Genomic DNA, 18,433 nt, shown 5'->3' on the forward strand with positions numbered 1-18,433 from the left:
TTTCACAGCAAAACCTGCATATAATCCCAGCTGCTAGCCTTCCCGTGTGTTTTTTTTTCCTGAGTTTGCACCAGAAGCACCTGTTAGTGGATGAGCTAGCACTGGGGTCACCGATCTGACAAACAACTGCAGTTTGGGTGGCTGTTGATGCTTAAATGATAATGCTCACAGTTTGTGGGCTGCTGGGTGGCTGGTATCTACAAAGAGATCAGTATCTTCCATCTGTAAACAACCCATGCAAACCACAAATGCAGATTAAGAAAGCAGTGACTTTCTTTGGTGTGAACTGTGAATTTTCTTCGCCAGCGTCCCACTTTGACCTGCTGCACCTACACTGTTTTCCTAAATACATAGATGTTCTCTGCTACATTTAGCACAACCTTGCAATCAGACTGGTCTGCAGAGTCCTTCTTAAACCCTCAGAACAGAGTCTATAAAGTTTCCCTTCCCAGTGCAATACCAGTTTAGACCATTTCCCCAGAGCTCTCTGACACAAACCGCAGGGTGTCTGTGGTGGAGGGGTCACCACCTATGAAGCCCTTGCCTTACTGGGCCACAACTTCCCTTCATGGTCAGCTGCTGGGGTGTCTGAGGGTGTTCAGACAGCTGAGAAAACAAGACGTAGCTTTTTTCTTTTTTTTTTTTTTTAAGAATCCAGAGACCATATTTAGTGGTTGGAGCGGTGAGAAAGGGGATGCACCACAAGCTGCTATCAATGCGACTGGGAGGAGCAGGGAGCTGGCGCGGACCAGTGTTCATGATGAAGGTAGTCTGATGCTGCCTCTGCTTACAGAGGAAGGTGACGCCTGATATTACTCCTCACATACTGATCAGCATGATACAAAATTAAAAATACATGGAAACATCAAGTACATGAAGGAATAGATGTGTTTAAATATTAGTTCACGTGTGCCTTTATATCAGTATTTAATGGTTTCTTGACATAAAATTATATATAAACTAATGCCAGCTTGATTTCCTACTACTTTTGGAGGAGGATGTGGAAAGGAAAGTATAGTAGTTGTATTGTACCAGGTATATAACAAATAGGACTGTTCCTAAAGCACTGGTTTCTGACTTAGTGCCAAACCTAATTCTTATTTCCAATTTCAGGGCACCTTTGCACCTGTTTCATAAGTAAAATAAAAGCGAACTACCTAAACCTGCTTGTATCCAGTGACACAAGAAAACACATAAACCTCACTAGTCTCCAATAAATGAGCAGTTCTTCGCTAATTACTTTGACTGGAAATTAAGTTAGTCTGAACAGCCAGCGCCAGAGAGTTGGCCTTGTGACTGCAGTCACAAGATGGGGGATCAGAGAACAGGTTGGGGCTGGCAGGCTTCCCACCAGCCTCGCAGCACTCAGCCTGCCCGTGCTGCTGCCCTGCCAGCCCAGCACTGCAGGGAGCTGATCCTGGGCCCTCTGCAATGGGAGCTCAACCTTCCCTGAGAAAGCAAGGCAGCTGAAATGGAGATGCTCTTTGAAACGTTGTATCAAATGTGACTTTGAGCATTTGTATCAAAAGTTGGTGGTTTATTCTGTTTTCCACAAAACATACCGTCACGGTTTAAACCAGTGGCAGACGTATTAACACCCTCCCCCAGAAGGGAAAGGGGAAGGGAAAAGGGAAAGAGACTTTACGGGTTGGAAAGTTAAAACAGTTTTAATAAACTATAATAATGAAAAAGAGTATAATAATAACATTGGAAATAATTAAATATATACAAATATATACAAAACCAAGATTGAGCTCCCCCGATGATGATCACGTCCCCACCGGCACTGCAGGGCAGGCTCTGGGAAGGCCCAGGCTGGGCCCAGTGACAGACGGGAACTGGATTCAGGGATGCACGGATCGGGATCGGCAGCAGCAGGAAAACGGACAGAGTCCTCTTCGGACACCGGCCATAGCAGAAGAGAGCATGACCCCCGTGATCCCCCTGCTTTATACTGAGAATGACGTGTATGGGATGGAATACCTTCGCTGGTCAATTTTGGGTCACCTGCCCTGTCCGCTCCTCCCTGCAGGTGCGACCCCCCTTCGTCTCTTCACTCGTAAGCAGTGAGGAATTTAGCAGTGACCTTGGTTTCTCTAAGAATAAGTACAGCAAGAGCCTTTCTGCGTAACATCCCTACCGGTGCCTCAGTGATAACTACAAACTTCGAGCATTATCAGTCCTGGAAGCAGACACTGTCTGCAAAACATGCAGTGAGTTTCGGGAAGTGCAGTTACTTAGAAGAGACTTAGCTGAAAGTAAAAATCACTGAAAGGAAAATTGGTGTGTTTTAGGCCAAACCAGGACACATACACATAGTGAGTTTTGTTGTTTTTTTTAGTAAAGTGAACTGATACTTCTGGAAAAACCAGGCAGGACTTTTCTTCATTTATAAAATGGAAGCAGTATACTTCAGGCTAATTACAGACAGAACAAGAAAGAGCTTAGTTTACGTAGATTATACTACTCAGGCTTATTGTGAGAAAAGGGTGGTTGGTGCCTATGGAACAGAAGAGAGGGATTAATGAGAGGAAAGATGATAAAATCATTAACTCCTGAAAGACTGCAAAGATAAAACTATCTATTTTCAAGAGATATCCAAGGCCCAAATGCAGTTAAAGCATGGAACAAAATGAACACAGAGATAGAGGACGTGCACACAAACAGTTACCTAGAGGTACAGAACACCAGAAGTTTTGAGGAGACAGTCCCTACTATTCAGGCTTCATGTCATCATGGACAATACTCACAAACCCCATGCATTGCTGCTGAAAACACTTTCAGGTTTTGTTCCTAGCTTCCTGCAAATACAGATGTGGTTTCAGAAAACAGACAAATAAAAACCTCAAAGCAAGCATGTGATCTGATTCCACTGAACTGATTTTAACACTTCACGGAGATAGGTGACAGATAGGTTTCCCACTGAGATCTGCCCTGGGGGGTTGCTCTCACCCAATGCAATGATTTGCATCATGGTTTTGCAGGATCCTGTTCATCAGGAGCCGAGCAGGTTTCTGGTAGCAGCTTTTGCAGTTCTGGCCACAATGCTCAATGCTGGGAGCTTGGTGAGCCAGTGTGCAGAGGGTGTTGCCAGGACAGTTATGTACTCATGCATCGAAAAACGGAGCTTGGCCTAAGTGCTCCTGTCAGCTGCGGAGCAGATTACCAGTGAATATTTTATCACTTTTGAAGAGACGTCTCCACGGAGTCAATAATATACCCGCTCAATTACCCGGCCAGCTGTGCTTGGGCTGAATGTGCGAGGCCAGCCTAATCCCAGCCTGGGGTATGACCGTTCAGATGTCTCATCAGTTCAGCATTATGCTCAAATGCACTGTCAGCACATGCCCGGGAAAGAAAGACGTCAACTTCTCCCCATGCCCAGCCGCTGCAGCGCCGGCCTCATGATCACCCACTGCGAAAAGCATAACTCCGAGAGATCGGCGTGCCCGGCGATTACCTACTGGGTGACGCACTATCTGTGCTGTGCCCTTTTGATCGCCTGTTTTCCTGCTTTGTTCCTGCATGGACAATTTTCTCCCTCTTTTAACAACCCGGTGTGATTTATTATTCCAGCACAGGAAGAGAAAAAGGAGACTGCTCAAATGGAGAGAAAGTAGGGAGGATAAATGGAAGGGAAAGGGCCATGCAGGCAAATGTAGATCTGAAACTTAAACTCAGTAAAAGAATGGGGATGTTTATCTTTTAGCTCTGTTGAAGCTACACTGGGAGAAAAGAAAGCCAAAGGAGAAGACTCCTTCTCTCAGACGTACCCGCACAGCTGCTAATCAGCTGCACGGCCTCTGGCAGGCGGCCTCACTGCTTTCGGGCTTTTTCCTCTCCCACTCCTCACCTGTCTGTCAGTTTAGATTAAAAACTTGGTGGGGAGGGAGGTTCTCTTGCTTTTTGGTTTACAGAGCGCCTAACAAAATGAGACTACAAAGTTTGTTGAAATATCTGGAAATACTGCAGCTGAAATAACACTTTGTAATAATTCCCGATGGTCTTCCTGTGACCGCAAGTTTGCTTCTGAAATGCTCTAGTATATTGTGAGAGAAATGTGTTCAAGCCTTGTAACAGCACTGAATCAGAAAACACATGTCTCCTCCAATTCTTCCTGTGACTAGTGAGCAACTAATAGCAAAACAGCAGCAGTATTTATTCTTAACCTTTCCACAAGGCATTGTAATTTCTATATAAGCACAGAAGTTTCTTTCAACTACAGGAGAAATCTCCATTCATCTCCATAAGCCTCCATAAGCCAATGCATATATCTCCAAAATCCAATGCAATTTCACATCACAGCTGATGTTTTCAGTATATATTTCCTATTCCAAAAAAAACCCAGCTGTCAGACAGTGCTTCATGCTTGAATGAGGAAAGCAAACTGCAATACTAGTAAACATGGCTGAGCAGAAAGAATGTTGAGAGGGCTACAGAGAAGCACTTGCATTCACAATTCTTGCATTGTTGTGCTATTATGGTAACGTTATTATGGTAAAAGATTGTGGTATGCGCTTGGCCATATGCGTACCTAGCAAAACTGGGCACCTGCATATGCAGCAATGCACTGTTCAGAGAGCTCTGTGGGCAGCCCTGTCTAGGTTTTTCCTGTGACTTGTTACCAGACTCACAAACTGATATGGTACAGGGATACATTTAGAGAGATACTTCCTTTGTAAGTGGGAAAAACCACCTATGACTTGGCAGCTCTGAAGCCACCTTTACTTCATTTGACTTTTGGATTTTAAGCAAAAGCAAGTGTGTTCCCAGACATGTGCTACAGCCTCAAGGAGTTCTCAACATCCTGTTTCAGCATCAACTTCCCAGACACCCTAAGCTGGTTTGAGTGTCTAACAGCTCAGCATTTATTTTAAACAGTTTTATATCACTGGTAAAGCCAACACTAGAGGCAATGTAGGCCCACTGATGTATGAGGTGGGGGCCCTGGAGATAGAGGATAAAAAGAAGGCGGAGTTACTGAATGCCACCTTTGCCTCTGTCTATACTGTTGGAGGCTGTCCTGAGGAGCCCCGGACCCCTGCGGCCACAGAAGATGTCAGGATAGAGGAGGAATCTGTCTTGGTAGATGAGGGCTGGGTCAATTAAGCAATCTGGACGTCCATAAAACCATGGGGCCTGATGGGATGCACCCGCGGGTGCTGAGGGAGCTGGCGGAAGTCATTGCTAGGCCACTCTCCATCATCGTTGCTAAGTCGTGGGCAACGGGAGAGGTGCCTGAGGACTGGAGGAAAGCGAATGTCAATCCAGTCTTCAAAAAGGACAAGAAGGAGGACCCGGGTAACTATAGACCAGTCAACCTCACCTCCATCCCTGGAAAGGTGATGGAACAACTTGTTCTTGATGCTGTCTCTAGGCACATCAAGGATAGGGGGATCATTAGGGGCACTCAGCAGGGCTTCACCAAGGGGAAGTCATGCTTAACCAACTTGATAGCCTTTTATGAGGATGTAACCTGGTGGATAGATGATGGTAAAGCTGTGGATGTGGTCTATCTCGATTTCAGTAAAGCGTTTGACACGGTCTCCCACAGCATCCTTGCAGCTAAACTGAGGAAGTGTGGTCTGGATGATCAGGTAGTGAGGTGGATTGTGAACTGGCTGAAGGAAAGAAGTCAGAGAGTGGTGGTCAATGGGACAGAGTCCAGTTGGAGGCCTGTGTCTAGCGGAGTCCCTCAAGGGTCGGTACTGGGACCAGTTCTATTCAATATATTCATTAATGACTTGGATGAGGGAATAGAGTGCACTGTCAGCAAGTTCGCTGATGACACCAAACTGGGAGGAGTGGCTGACACAATGGAAGGCTGCGCAGCCATTCAGAGAGACCTGGACAGGCTGGAGAGTTGGGTGGGGAGTAATTTAATGAAATATAACAAGGGCAAGTGTAGAGTCCTGCATCTGGGCAAGAACAACCCCATGTACCAGTACAAGTTGGGGGCAGACCTGTTGGAGACCAGCGTAGGGGAAAGGGACCTGGGGGTCCTAGTGGACAGCAGGATGACCATGAGCCAGCAGTGTGCCCTTGTGGCCAAGAAGGCCAATGGCATCCTGGGGTGGATTAGAAGGGGTGTGGTCAGCAGGTCATGAGAGGTTCTCCTCCCCCTCTACTCTGCCCTGGTGAGGCCGCATCTGGAATACTGTGTCCAGTTCTGGGCCCCTCAGTTCAAGAAGGACAGGGAACTGCTAGAGAGAGTCCAGCGCAGAGCCACCAAGATGATTAAGGGAGTGGAACATCTCCCTTATGAGGAGAGGCTGAGGGAGCTGGGTCTCTTTAGCTTAGAGAAGAGGAGACTGAGGGGTGACCTCATTAATGTTTATAAATATGTAAAGAGCAAGTGTCATGAGGATGGAGCCAGGCTCTTCTCAGTGACATCCCTTGACAGGACAAGGGGCAATGGGTGCAAGCTGGAACACAGGAGATTCCACATAAATATGAGGAAAAACTTCTTTACGGTGAGGGTGACCGAACACTGGAACAGGCTGCCCAGAGAGGTTGTGGAGTCTCCTTCTCTGGAGACATTCAAAACCCGCCTGGACGTGTTCCTGTGTGATATGGTCTAGGCAATCCTGCTCCAGCAGGGGGATTGGACTAGATGATCTTTTGAGGTCCCTTCCAATCCCTAACATTCTGTGATTCTGTGATTCTGTGACTGCATGCATGCTGTGCAGGAAGCTTTCACTAGTAATTAAAAAAAAAAACAAACTTAATCATTGAAACCAGAACTTAAAATCTGCTGTAGCTCCTGAGACTGTGATTTTCCCTAGCAGATGCATAAAGTAATAGCTGTAATAGCTTCAGAGGGCCCTTGGTGGCACCCCAGGCGAGCACACCTAAACCACTCCTGCTTTGTAGGAACACACATTAACATAGACAAAGAACTTTGAAACACAAAGTTAATTCTAGATGAATGCCCAAAGTGGATCACATGTCACCAAGCATATGGACAACCCTCACCAGGCTGGAAAATCATCTCCTTGCTCAGGTCTCAGCCCAACCACAACCTTTGCCTGGAGGCCCTCACAAAGCCAGCCTTACCCAGAACCATCTTCTGAAGGTGGCTGGGAAGGGGAATAGCTCACTCACTGACTTTGCTCCATCTTTGACCACTTCTTCCCAAACCAGAAGGACTGCAGAAGGTAAGGTAGCAGGTATCAGAGCTGCAGCACTACACCTGACAACACACGTTGGTATTTCTAAAATACATGTTTCCCAGCATCACTTTATTGGGAAAGACTATTAGGTTTCACTCGGAAGTAGGTTTTGCATCTCCTGGAGGCGGTGAGAACTGCAAGTGAACAAAACAACAAAGGCGCATTTTAAAAAGAACCCAGTATGCATTTTATGCCTGTCTTCATTGTTTCTTTGCCCCTTTACTCGCAAAGGTTGACTGTAGTTCTTCAACAGACACTAGCACGATGGAAACAAAAACTGCTGCAGAAATCAAATTTTAAGACCACCAGAAAATAAACCTTCATACAACTTAGCATGAAAAAAAGAAATAAAGCACAGTCACATTCCCTGTGAATGCAAGGGAAGGTGGCTTCTTCTGAGACCTCTAATGTATCTAAACTAATCAATCCATGGATCAGGTCTCCACCATGTGGCCAACCCTCCTCCTCCCCAAAGTGAAGGTTCAAGTTGGGCTCCTTGTCTGCTTTCAGATGAGCCTTATTGAATGTCATCTAGGTTTGGTTTTGTGAACTGAATCTTTGCCAATGACATTTTGTGTCTGATTATATCCTTTCTTCCAAATGCTTTAGGTCCCCTTGCACTTACCTGAAATTTCACTAATGATTTGATAAAGCCCTTATTACAGAATGAGAGGAAACATCCCCATTAGTTATTTCATCTTAAACAATTCTTTCTTCAAAACAGTATTAGTTAAGTCTTAGCATTTCCTGCTATGACTTCCTAACAAAAAGAGTGAAGGGTATTGGGATAGACTGCAATTAAAAATGGGCTCTCAATCTGTCGTATACCTTAATAAAGTGCAAAGAGAGCTAGAAAGCAAAAGCATCAGCTTACCTATAACAGTCATCAGAGTATGCTCAATTCCTTGGTTAATAGCCAGAAACTGCAGTTAATCTCTAATATGTAAAAACTGGTTAATAGGTATTAAGCTTAAGAGATACAGAGCAGGATTTTTTATTTCATCAAGGAGATTAATGAAAGAGCAAATACTGCATAACTTATGTTCAGAAGCTAGAGTTTTTGTCTTCTTGGTTTTTTTTAAGTGGATATTCCCATTTTGCTCTGCCTCCGGTTGTCTCAGAATGATGTGTTTGCCGAGTGCCCTTATGCAGATCACCAGTTAATCATTCACTATAGTAAAACTTCACTGACACAACTCACCATGTTTGCTTCCCTGTAAGGTTTCAACAGAGGTGACAAATATTTTGTCACTGTAGTCATTCAAGATATTTGGAAAATTACCTTCCTGCATGGATTGTGTAGGGGGGATAAAAAGCTTGTTTATTCCACTGGTAATGTTAAAAAACTGATTAACATTAGCAAAGATGAAAAACAATGCACATTAAAAAACCCAAAATTCCATTCTACCTAGCACTCACAGACAGAATGAGAAAATGACTGTTTTAAAGGGAAAAGAAATAGTTTCCTACATGAGTGTTATTAATTTCTCACTGGAGTTTAAAAAAAGAAGCACTTCATGTGTAAGTGGAGTAATTTCTTTTCATGGTTTTCCTTGCCTCAAGAGTACTTGTCTTTAGAAACTCATGACCAACTACTGATACAGTCATTCACCAGGCAGATCAGATAAAATATTATTCTTATGAAACCTTTAGGACAAGCACAGTCTATCTAAGAAAGCACCAGCACATGGAAACCAAATGCAAAACCTTCTTTCTTCCCAAATTTAAATAAAATAGTTCATTTTCACAATGAAGATGAAAGCAATGACTGCAGAGCTTTATCACTGTATGGAACTGCCATCTATCATGCATATAACATAGTGCCAAAATCCTATATTTAGATATAAGACCCCATTAACAGTAGCTGTAATTAAGACAGGGCCTAAACAGGGCAGTCTAGATGATAGGATGTTTTACTGGTAATACATGTGCACTTGTATCTTTAAAAATAACACATCTTGTAATATATGCAGCTTCAGCTATTAACAGGAATATAAAACCAAAGAAAGCCTGGAAAAAAATACTGAAACATAGTCATGAAGAGCTTTAATTACCCGTAGCTTTTCTGGGAATAACTCGGGAGCTTTCTGTGTGTGAGTACATAATGTGCATTTTATGTTTCTTCCAAAAGGAGTAACTTTGAAGAGAGATGACACTTTCCCCAACAGGGCATATACCATTACAGAATCATTTGCTACTTTATAATAGTACTTCCAAAGTAAATGAAAAAAGAAACAGCTCTACAGAAGATAGGGCCACTGCAGTAGAATCACAAAACCAGATTTAATGTAATTCTTGAAATGTAACAGGTTTTAGATTTCTACCAGTATGCCTAACTGCAACTTATACAAAATTTCAATGTTTACAGTCTCATGTAAGGCAATTCTGGGTGAAGCTGTTACTTAAGAAGACTGTGTAAATATTGAGTTATCTGCATGACCTGACTTACCCTATTCCCTTCTTGATTATTCCAGTCAGAAGAGAGGATGTTCAGCCAGAACAGTCAGCAAGTTTTAATGCATACAAAGAGCTGTATTATCACATTTTATTTCTAAAAAAGTCAGAGGCTGATGCCTCTTTTGTGAGTGAGCTACATTCCCATTCACGTGCATAAGCTTTGGAAAGTTATTTCCTTTTCATTTCCCATCTGTTCATAAAAAATATCTTGTTTTCCCAGCAACTTTTATTAACCTTGGCCTTTGTAACCAAACACCTTTCCCTGCTGCCCATTTTTTGCAGTAGTTCAAGTCCTAGCAGGCTTTGTACCAGTCTCACACCACCCTGGATATTCTGTCTTCTTGTTTTAATCAGCATAGAAAACCAGTAACCTCTTAAGTGCTACTAAGCTCACAGTAATGTCAGCTTCCAGGATTCAAGTGTTGAGAGACAGGTCTCTGTCCACCCCCAGTTCTGAGGTAGCAAGAATGAAAAGCAGCTACTGCATTAGGGACCTTGGCAGCATTTTGATCTTGCCTCCTCTTTTGAATGTACAGACCATGGCGATTTCGTTCTGAACAGCAGCCTTTAGAGGACCACCAGTTGAGCTCCATATTCATTTGCTCCATACTTCCGCCAAGCAGTGTGGATGCTCTCTGTAACAGGCTTAGCAAGTCAGCTTAATAGCTAAATTCTAACTGGTATTTCTGTTCTGTGGCTTGTTAAATAACCACTGGGATGAGGGAGGCTCTTCCTTTTTAAAAAAAAAAAAGTTTGTAGGGAGATTCAGGTTGAAAGAATTAATCTACAAGCAGCACATGGACAGACTCCCAACTGAACAGTAGTTAAGTTTTGATTATTCTAGATACCTCATCTTGTTTTCCTTTCAAAAAGTGTTTATGAAATGCAAGCTTAAGACTTATTTTATCTACAACAAGTAAATTCAGCTTCTGTAACTTGTAGTCCAAGTGTTCCATTGTGTGCATGGCTATCTGACTCAGGAAAGATACTGTGCATAAAAACCTATCAGTCCATAGTCTGAACTGGTGGTAGTAAGCTGCAGAACTAGCCTACTTCCCCTCCAGCCCAAATGCAAGAGCACGTGAGCCAGCACCCAAAAACCAAGGCAAGTCTTCCCCCCTACCTGTTTTTGGTATTAGCAATTCATCCTCCTCTGCAGAAAATACTGGTACCTAAAACACATTATGCTAACAACAGCATGTAACAGCTAGTAATCATGTTTCAGCAGCACAGATACCTGCAGAGAAGAGTCCTCTCAGAAGAGAAGATACCAGGCACAGTAGAAGTCACCACAGTGCAGTCAGCCATTGAGTATCCAGCAACCCTCAGTGGCCCAACTTCACTTTTTGTAGGAACGGCATTCCTTTTTTCCCCCCCAAAAAAGCTACACCAGCCAAAGCTGGTGTAGAGGGAAGATATTAAGTGTAATACATATCCAAGGAATCGAGCTTTCTCTTTGAACTGCCCAGGTGCTTTAGGCGTTCCTGCTATGCCCTATAATGCTCAAAAGACAACTGCTCTAACTATGGAACTGTGGTACTTTGAGGTGCCATAAGAAAACACTGACAGTGTTAAAGCTAAGTGGAGATCAGATGCTGCATGCAGGACATAAAAAGACTAAGATCTTTGTTATGAAGTACAAAGAACCAGAAATGGTATCGCCTCTGGGTCACAGGACTAAGCCAAAATTCACTTACAGACACATTCTGGGGACGAAGCAGTTTCAAAGAATGAGGGCCAGATTTTCAGTCACTTCTGCTATAGTTGATAAAGACATTTTTCCACTTCCCACTTTAAATAAAATGGAGTGTAGTATTCATGACACAACTTGTAACAGCTGTTAGCCATTCCCAAATAGGATTACATTTTAGTAACTGATGAAAAGAGGCATGCGTATACGCTTCAGTTAGTAATATGATTTAGGATGCCTACTTGATAAAAGCCCCAAGTGGAAAAAAAAAAACAGACCAAAAAGCCAAGTCATCTGTACACACTGGAATTTAAGTGTTTATTTAAAAAGTAAACCTTTGGGCACATTGCAATTTGAAAAAAAAAAAAGGAAAAATACAAAGAAGAATCTATTAGATTAAGCAGTAAAAAGCCAGCAATATTACAAGCTGTTTACATACCAACATTTACATTAATTTAAAACAAGTGGCATGTCACCAACATGTAAAACATACCTCAAAAGTTTAAAAAAATCAAATTGACTTTTGAAGGATACAAGTCTACCACATGTGTGAACATGGGTTTGGTCATTCAGTTTAGATCCCCTCTTGCACTGAAATGTTCAGTCTTCAATTTATACAAGTGGATAGCTAGCAGCTGTTGCTATTCCACAGTGGTTCTTCCTGTCCTTGGCCATGTAGATATATCCTTTGTCACCCCACTTCTCACCCCAGCTGAAAACAGAATTAGAGGGTTTGTTTTCATATTCAGAAGACACTTATTTACAACCCCCCCTAATGTTTAAATTAAAAACTGCTGCCTTCCACATTTGTGGAGAAAAATCAAGATAGCTGCAGCCAAACTGAAGTGCTTTCCAGCAATGAAATGCACGTTACAGAAGAGGCACCCCAAGCTCACTGAAATAAAGGGTGAAGCCATCCTCTTGCTAGGTGAAGACCTTGATGTGCAATCCTGGATTACAGGTGCCTGAAGCTCAGACACTGCTCCCAGCTAACTTTAAGGGAGGACCAAGAGTGCAAGCAGCATTTGAGGGTGGTGCCCCAGTAATGCTGACATGAGACAAGCTCATGTGATGTGCCCTTTGGCATTAATTTATTGTTTTCCCTCCAACCTAGGAGGTAACTCCATCTTTAAAGTTCAAGTGTTACCCTACTTCACACAAGTGAGCAGCACTCTGCTTCCAAAAATAAACCATTACATCCCTACAACCTGATTTCCTCCTGTTACTTCTCTGCTCCACCACCTGAACTAGCTTCATGGGCTGTTCAGTACTGAGCTCCCTCAAATTCACTGAAAAAGCAGAAGAATGAGTTTGCTGCTTTGGGTCTAACTTTATTAGGCTGCCAGCAGCATGAGTTGGGTTTAACTTCTGTCATACAATACAACCCGAAAACAGTCTTCAGATTTTCCACTCACAGATTTTAATTACTGTTGTCTCCCCACCCCCCAACTACAAGTGACACACTGCCTTCCCTTCTCCCCTACCCCCACAAGGTACAAGGCACAGAAAGATTTTACCTGTTCTTAACAATCCAGTACTTCTTCCCATCTGTGTCTTCCCCCTCAAAGCCATAACCTACAACCAGAACACCATGGTCCAGATCTTCACTGCTGCAGTCTGGTTCATAGTAGATACCTGTGGAGGCGTAAGTTCACATGTGAACAAGCTCACCTGCAGGAAACCCTTCTCCCTCACCAGCAGCTTTGTACATGTCAAATTAAATGTTGCACAGCTTCCTGAGAGTCAGGGAAAGGAGTCACAAGTAAGTGTATCATGGCAGAAACTGAGGGACAAGTACAGACATATGCAAGAGAAGTACAAGATGTAGAGAACCTGGACTAGAATCAAAAGGACTCCTGATTATGTCCTATGTCACAAGATCGAGTCCAGATGAGGGCAACCAAGCTGGTGAAGGGTCTGGAGGGTCTGACCTATGAGGAACGGCTGAGGGGGCTGGGGTTGTTTAGCCTGGAGAAGAGGAGGCTCAGAGGTGACCTCATTGCAGTCTACAACTACCTGAAGGGAGGTTGTAGTGAAGTGGGAGTCGGCCTCTTCTCCTGGGCAACTAGTGATAGGACAAGAGGACACAGCCTCAAGCTTCGCCAGGGGAGGTTCAGGTTGGACATTAGGAAGAATTTCTTTTCAGAAAGGGTTATTAGACATTGGAATGGGCTGCCCAGGGAGGTGGTGGAGTCACCATCTCTGGATGTGTTTAAGAAAAGACTGGACATGGCACTTAGCGCCATGGTCTAGTTGACAGGGTGGTGTCAGGGCAACGGTTGGACTCGATGATCCCAGAGGTCTCTTCCAACCTGATTGATTCTGTGATTCTGTGATCATGGGGTTTTTTTCACCTATTAAACTGAAGGGTAATGAATACTGAGTATTCAAAAAAAAAAGTTCTCTGCATGCAAGTTGCTAACAAATCCCCACCTGACTGATAGAACTGGAATGAAGAGTGGCCTGCATCAATAGCAACAGACACTGGACCCACAGCTGCTACTGCTTTCATGAGAGCTCTTTCATGTCCTTGAGGGATGTCAACAAAGCCAGTGTCATTAGCAGCATTGTACTCTGCCTTGTAGCGACAGTCTTCATCATCCTAAATAAAGAAAGCCCTAGTTATTACATAGTTCTCCACTTAACACACAGGCAAGCACAGGAACTACCAGACATTCTGTGACTTTGCTGCCTTGAAAACAAAGGTGAGGAGGACCCAATTGCTTCAGCAGTGCTTTGAAAGGAGAAGAGCAGAGGGAGAACACAAAAGCTGCTTTTCAGTTTCTCAAAGGTATAGAAAAAGCAAAGGACTGTGGGACCCAAAAGGACAGCTTTACTGGGATTCAAAGGACCATCACATCCTGGAACCTTGCCTTCCTTGGTGGGCAGGACAAATCTCTTTTCAGAAAGGAAAGAAGCCCAGAATACATTAATGAACAATGGAAGACAGCCAAGTATTCATTAATTACAAAGCAATCCAGAAACTGCTCATTGAGCAAGCACTTAAAATCCACAATTTCAGGCTGACATAGTTTGAAAAACTGTACAGAATTATTTGGAAGTTAGTCATTTGTATTATATGACCTTACATACAGCATTCATGTATTTTGTGCTTCTTCACATTATCTTTTTTAAAAATGAAGCCTCAACTGTTGGTGCCACAGGCATTTACCTCATGAGAGCGCCCTAGATTGGAAGTCAGGCCATGTGAAACTCAAACAGATTGAAGTAAGCACATCACTCCCTTACCTGCATGGTAAATTAGTACTTAAGTTGCCTCCAACTAAAGGAATACAGACTACACCTCAGTTGCTTACTTTTTGTACTCAGCAAGTTAGGCACTTCCTATAACCAACTTGGATCTCTGGAAGGGCCAAGATTAGGAAAAAAATGAGATTATAGGGATGCAGGTGAACAGGAACCCAAATCCAAAGGCTTCTATGTTGCTCAGAACAAAAGGCATTGCTATTGCACATTCAGTCAATACAAAATAAGCTGCAAGGAAAGATACCCTATAGTAAGCAGAACTCCAAGTACTGGAAAGCCCAAACCATGGGCTGACAAGGGATACCACAATTTACTACTGCTCTTTTGTCTTCTCATGTCTCAAACTTTTGGTGGATCATTAGAGGTACTTTAGAAGTCTGCCCATTATCTGCATTTATACACATTTAGTCCAGAAGTAGAACTTAAGGCATTGCCAACAACTATTGTTAAAAAACAAATCACATCAGCTGCAAGAATTAGCTGGTCTATGGGTAGCAACTCCGTAACAGCTCAGTTATGGGAAGCTGAATTGCACCCCTACGATTAAGTAGCACTGTTGAGAAGGGTTGGGTCCTAGTTTGGTGTGTCAGCCAAGATAAGGCATGACGTCCGACAGGAGGGCAGCAATGAGGGGGAGGAACAAAAATATATGCTCTAGTTTTCCAACTGGTCTGGTAAGATTTTGACCTCAAAGACCAGTGCAGTATGTGATTCCTGCTGGGGCTAGCAGTCATTCTAGTTCTCTTAGGAAAGATGAAACAGGAAGAACAGATGTCCTTCTTGCTACTTAGACATTTTTCTTTCTAGGTATGAGTTTCCCAACATGCAGTTTGTCCACACAAGAGATCTGACACCTGCAATACAAGTTCTGCTGTTACACTTACCTTTGCAGTGTATGGATAGGATTCCTCTGAATCAATTCCCCCATTATCCTGTACATACTGGAAAGCCTGGTCCATGAGACCACCATTGCAGCCTTGATTCCCTTCAGGGCGAGAGCAGTCCACCAGATTCTGTTCACTCAGCGAAACAAGTTTGCCAGTTTTTCTGAAGTGCTGCCCTTCAAGAGCTCCTGTAGTGCTGAAAGCCCAGCAAGAGCCGCACTGACCCTGAAGCAAGAAATGAAATCACAAGTTACAAATCCGGACAGATGAGGCAATTATAGTTCCCTTACCGCTGATCTAAACATGAAAAACAAAAGCCACAAGACCAACTTCAGTTTCACACACCTAGCATGTACAAGTGAAGATACTACAACCTTTTCAGTTCTTAGACATTTAGTAAAGAACTCCTAAGAAATCATAAAGTGGTACAGCAATTTTATCAAAATGGTACTTAATTTAGTAAGCTTGCACTAGGCTTTGTTAAACAAGTCCACAGTGGTTTTCGTCTATGGAAGCAGAGGTAGCATTCAGGAAAGTGGACTTATAACTGGTTAAACATTCACCATCAGAGAATACCTGGTCTTTAACTGGAGTAACATATCCCTTCTCTCTCCAGTCTACTGATCGTGGCACTTCCAGGAAGCTGGGCTCCAAAAACTGGGATCCTCTGTACTTCCTTTCTGACTTCTTACGTGCATAGCCATTCATCAGCTGTCTGAACTCCTCAGTTGTCTGAAGAAAATTCAAGACATGCAGTCACCGCCTATGACACACCACTGTTCAGAACTATGTTTCATGCGTCTATACATACCATGTCACCAAACTGATTCATTCCCAACTTGTAGCTGTGTTTTCCTAATGTGTGATCCAGATTATGGAGTTCAATCATTTTCAGATTCTTTTCCCACACCACTCTCCTCCAGCTTTCCTCTCTCTGAGGGGCCAGAAAACAACATACTTCAAGAAGGCAGTTCAAACAAAGTTCACTTGCACGATAACATGCTTTGTTACAGCTTGTATATTCAGGCAAATGTAGACTGCTCAAATGGCAAGTCCAAATGCAGTTTAAAAGATGTTTTTGTTATGAGGGTGGCAAAAAAAACAAGGAGCACAGTACAGCTGAGTCGATGCACAAACACAGGAAAGGGACGCAGGGAGAGGGGGATTACCCTTCCCAAGCGCAGCCCATAGCCAGCGTTAACACAAGGCAAACATGACTCAGCTGGCAGGGCCCGGCTGAGTGCGCTCAGTGTTTGCCGAGCTGAGCACGCATCCCCAGGCGCTCACCTCATGGTAGTCCTTGTTGTGCCACGACTTCCACAGCTCCCAGTGGCCGTCTAGATCGGGGTCTACTCTCGGAGCGCCGAAGGCCAGTCCCAAGCAGAAGCAGAGCGCGGTCAGACACAGATTCATGCCGGCAGAGCTGCCGAGACCGGAGGAAGAGCGGTCAGAGCGAGCGATGGGCAGCCGAGCCACCCTGCTCTTCACAGCCCCGAGCACGGAGGGGGATGCCAGACCCCGAAACGAGCCTGTTCGCAGACACACAGCTTGTCCCCCCACTCCTTCATCAGCCGATCACAGGAGAGAAAAGAAAACCGCGCACCCCAAAGCCCTCCGGGGCTGACAGGCTGGGAGACTGACCACCCCCACCCCCGCCGAGCCTTTCCGGAGGCCCCATGAACTGACCCGGCCTCTGCCCGTCCTTCTCCGCGGAGCGGGGCCCTCGGCCGCGACTGTAAACAAGCCCGGGCGGCGGGGCCCCGACGCGGAGCGTGTGGCCGGCAGCCTCCCGGGAAAGCAGCTGGAATGGCGGCCCCTTCCCTGCGGGAGCCGCCCCAGCGCAGAACAAGGACACGGCCTAGGCCGGCCCGCGCGCCCCCGGCCCTCCACCGCTCACCTCTCCCAACCCCCTCCGCTTTTCTCTCGACTCCCCGGCCCAGCGGCGCTGGCCCCCGCGGCTCCCCTTATACCCGCCGCGGCCGTGCCCACCCCGCCTCGCCGATTGGCGGCCGCTCCGGGCCTCGCCCCGCCGGGCCGCACCTCCCACCAGGGCCCGGGCCGCGGCGGCGGACGGGGGGGTGTGCCGGGGCGGGAGGCGTCGCCAGGGCTGCCCCCTTTCGGGGTGCTCGTGGTCACCCCAGGGGGGTCGGTCTCGCCGCCAGCGATCAAACTGGGGCAGCCCCGGTGGCCGCGAGCTCCTGCGGACGATGTGGGGCCGCCCTGGGGGCATCCCGCACCGCCGGAGCCGTTGCGTTGGGCAATGTTTGTCTGTAGTATTATTATGAGTGCCGGCAGGCTGGAGATAGCGTCAGCACGCTAAACCGGCTGGAATTTAACCTAGGGAGGACTTGAAGCTAGCAACTGGCAGACTAAAGAAAAACAAAACCTGGAGAAAAAAGACAAAAAGGGCAAGGTGTCCGCAGTTGCAGAGCCAACCCGGTTCCCATGTTGCCATCGATGGCTCTTGCTCAGGTCAGGTCAGTGGGGCGGCTCCCATGCTGTGCCGATGGCCTCCGGCCCCGGGCGCCCCGCAACCTGCCGTAGGCTGGCCGGGCGGGTGTGCGTGCCTCGGCACCCTGTGCCCCCTCAGAGGGGTGGCAGACCGCGCCACAGCCAGCTGCTGCTCAGGACAGCTGCTGCCATTGCAACCGCCCTGCAGGTTTTGTTGGACACAGGCAGGTATGGTGGCTTCCCTGCCGCTGGCACCGTGCAGGTGTGAAGGAGCATCTCCCACTGAGCATGGTCCCAGCAGTATGGCAGTTACGCCGGTACAAGAAACATTTCCAGGAAGGTCCTTCTTATTCCCTCGTGATTTAATATCTGAAAACAGCTTTTTCCTGTCTCTGGACCCGAGCCTGATAGGAGTCAGGTATTTTACCACCAGTATGGCTAGTGTTTTCATGCATAGCATCCAATGATGTCTACTGGGAAACACTGTGACACCAGGAGTTGCAGCACAGGTG

The 18,433-nt window shown here is 45.4% G+C and overlaps 1 protein-coding gene across 1 annotated transcript; it reads right to left on the bottom strand.

Moving 5' to 3' along the window:
- Window positions 1-11,641: 11,641 nt before the first annotated feature.
- CTSL (cathepsin L) lies at window positions 11,642-17,438 on the bottom strand. The gene is made up of 8 exons (XM_068422839.1): window positions 17,368-17,438; window positions 16,758-16,893; window positions 16,282-16,404; window positions 16,047-16,202; window positions 15,471-15,695; window positions 13,753-13,921; window positions 12,837-12,954; window positions 11,642-12,031 (listed from the first exon to the last, which is right to left on the bottom strand). Exons 2-8 carry the CDS (start codon window positions 16,881-16,883, stop codon window positions 11,932-11,934), a joined length of 1,017 nt encoding a protein of 338 aa, XP_068278940.1. The 5' UTR covers window positions 16,884-16,893; window positions 17,368-17,438; the 3' UTR covers window positions 11,642-11,931.
- Between the last annotated feature and the right edge of the window lie 995 nt (window positions 17,439-18,433).

The sequence above is a fragment of the Nyctibius grandis genome, chromosome Z (assembly GCF_013368605.1).
Source record: "Nyctibius grandis isolate bNycGra1 chromosome Z, bNycGra1.pri, whole genome shotgun sequence".
Lineage (NCBI taxonomy): Eukaryota > Metazoa > Chordata > Aves > Nyctibiiformes > Nyctibiidae > Nyctibius > Nyctibius grandis.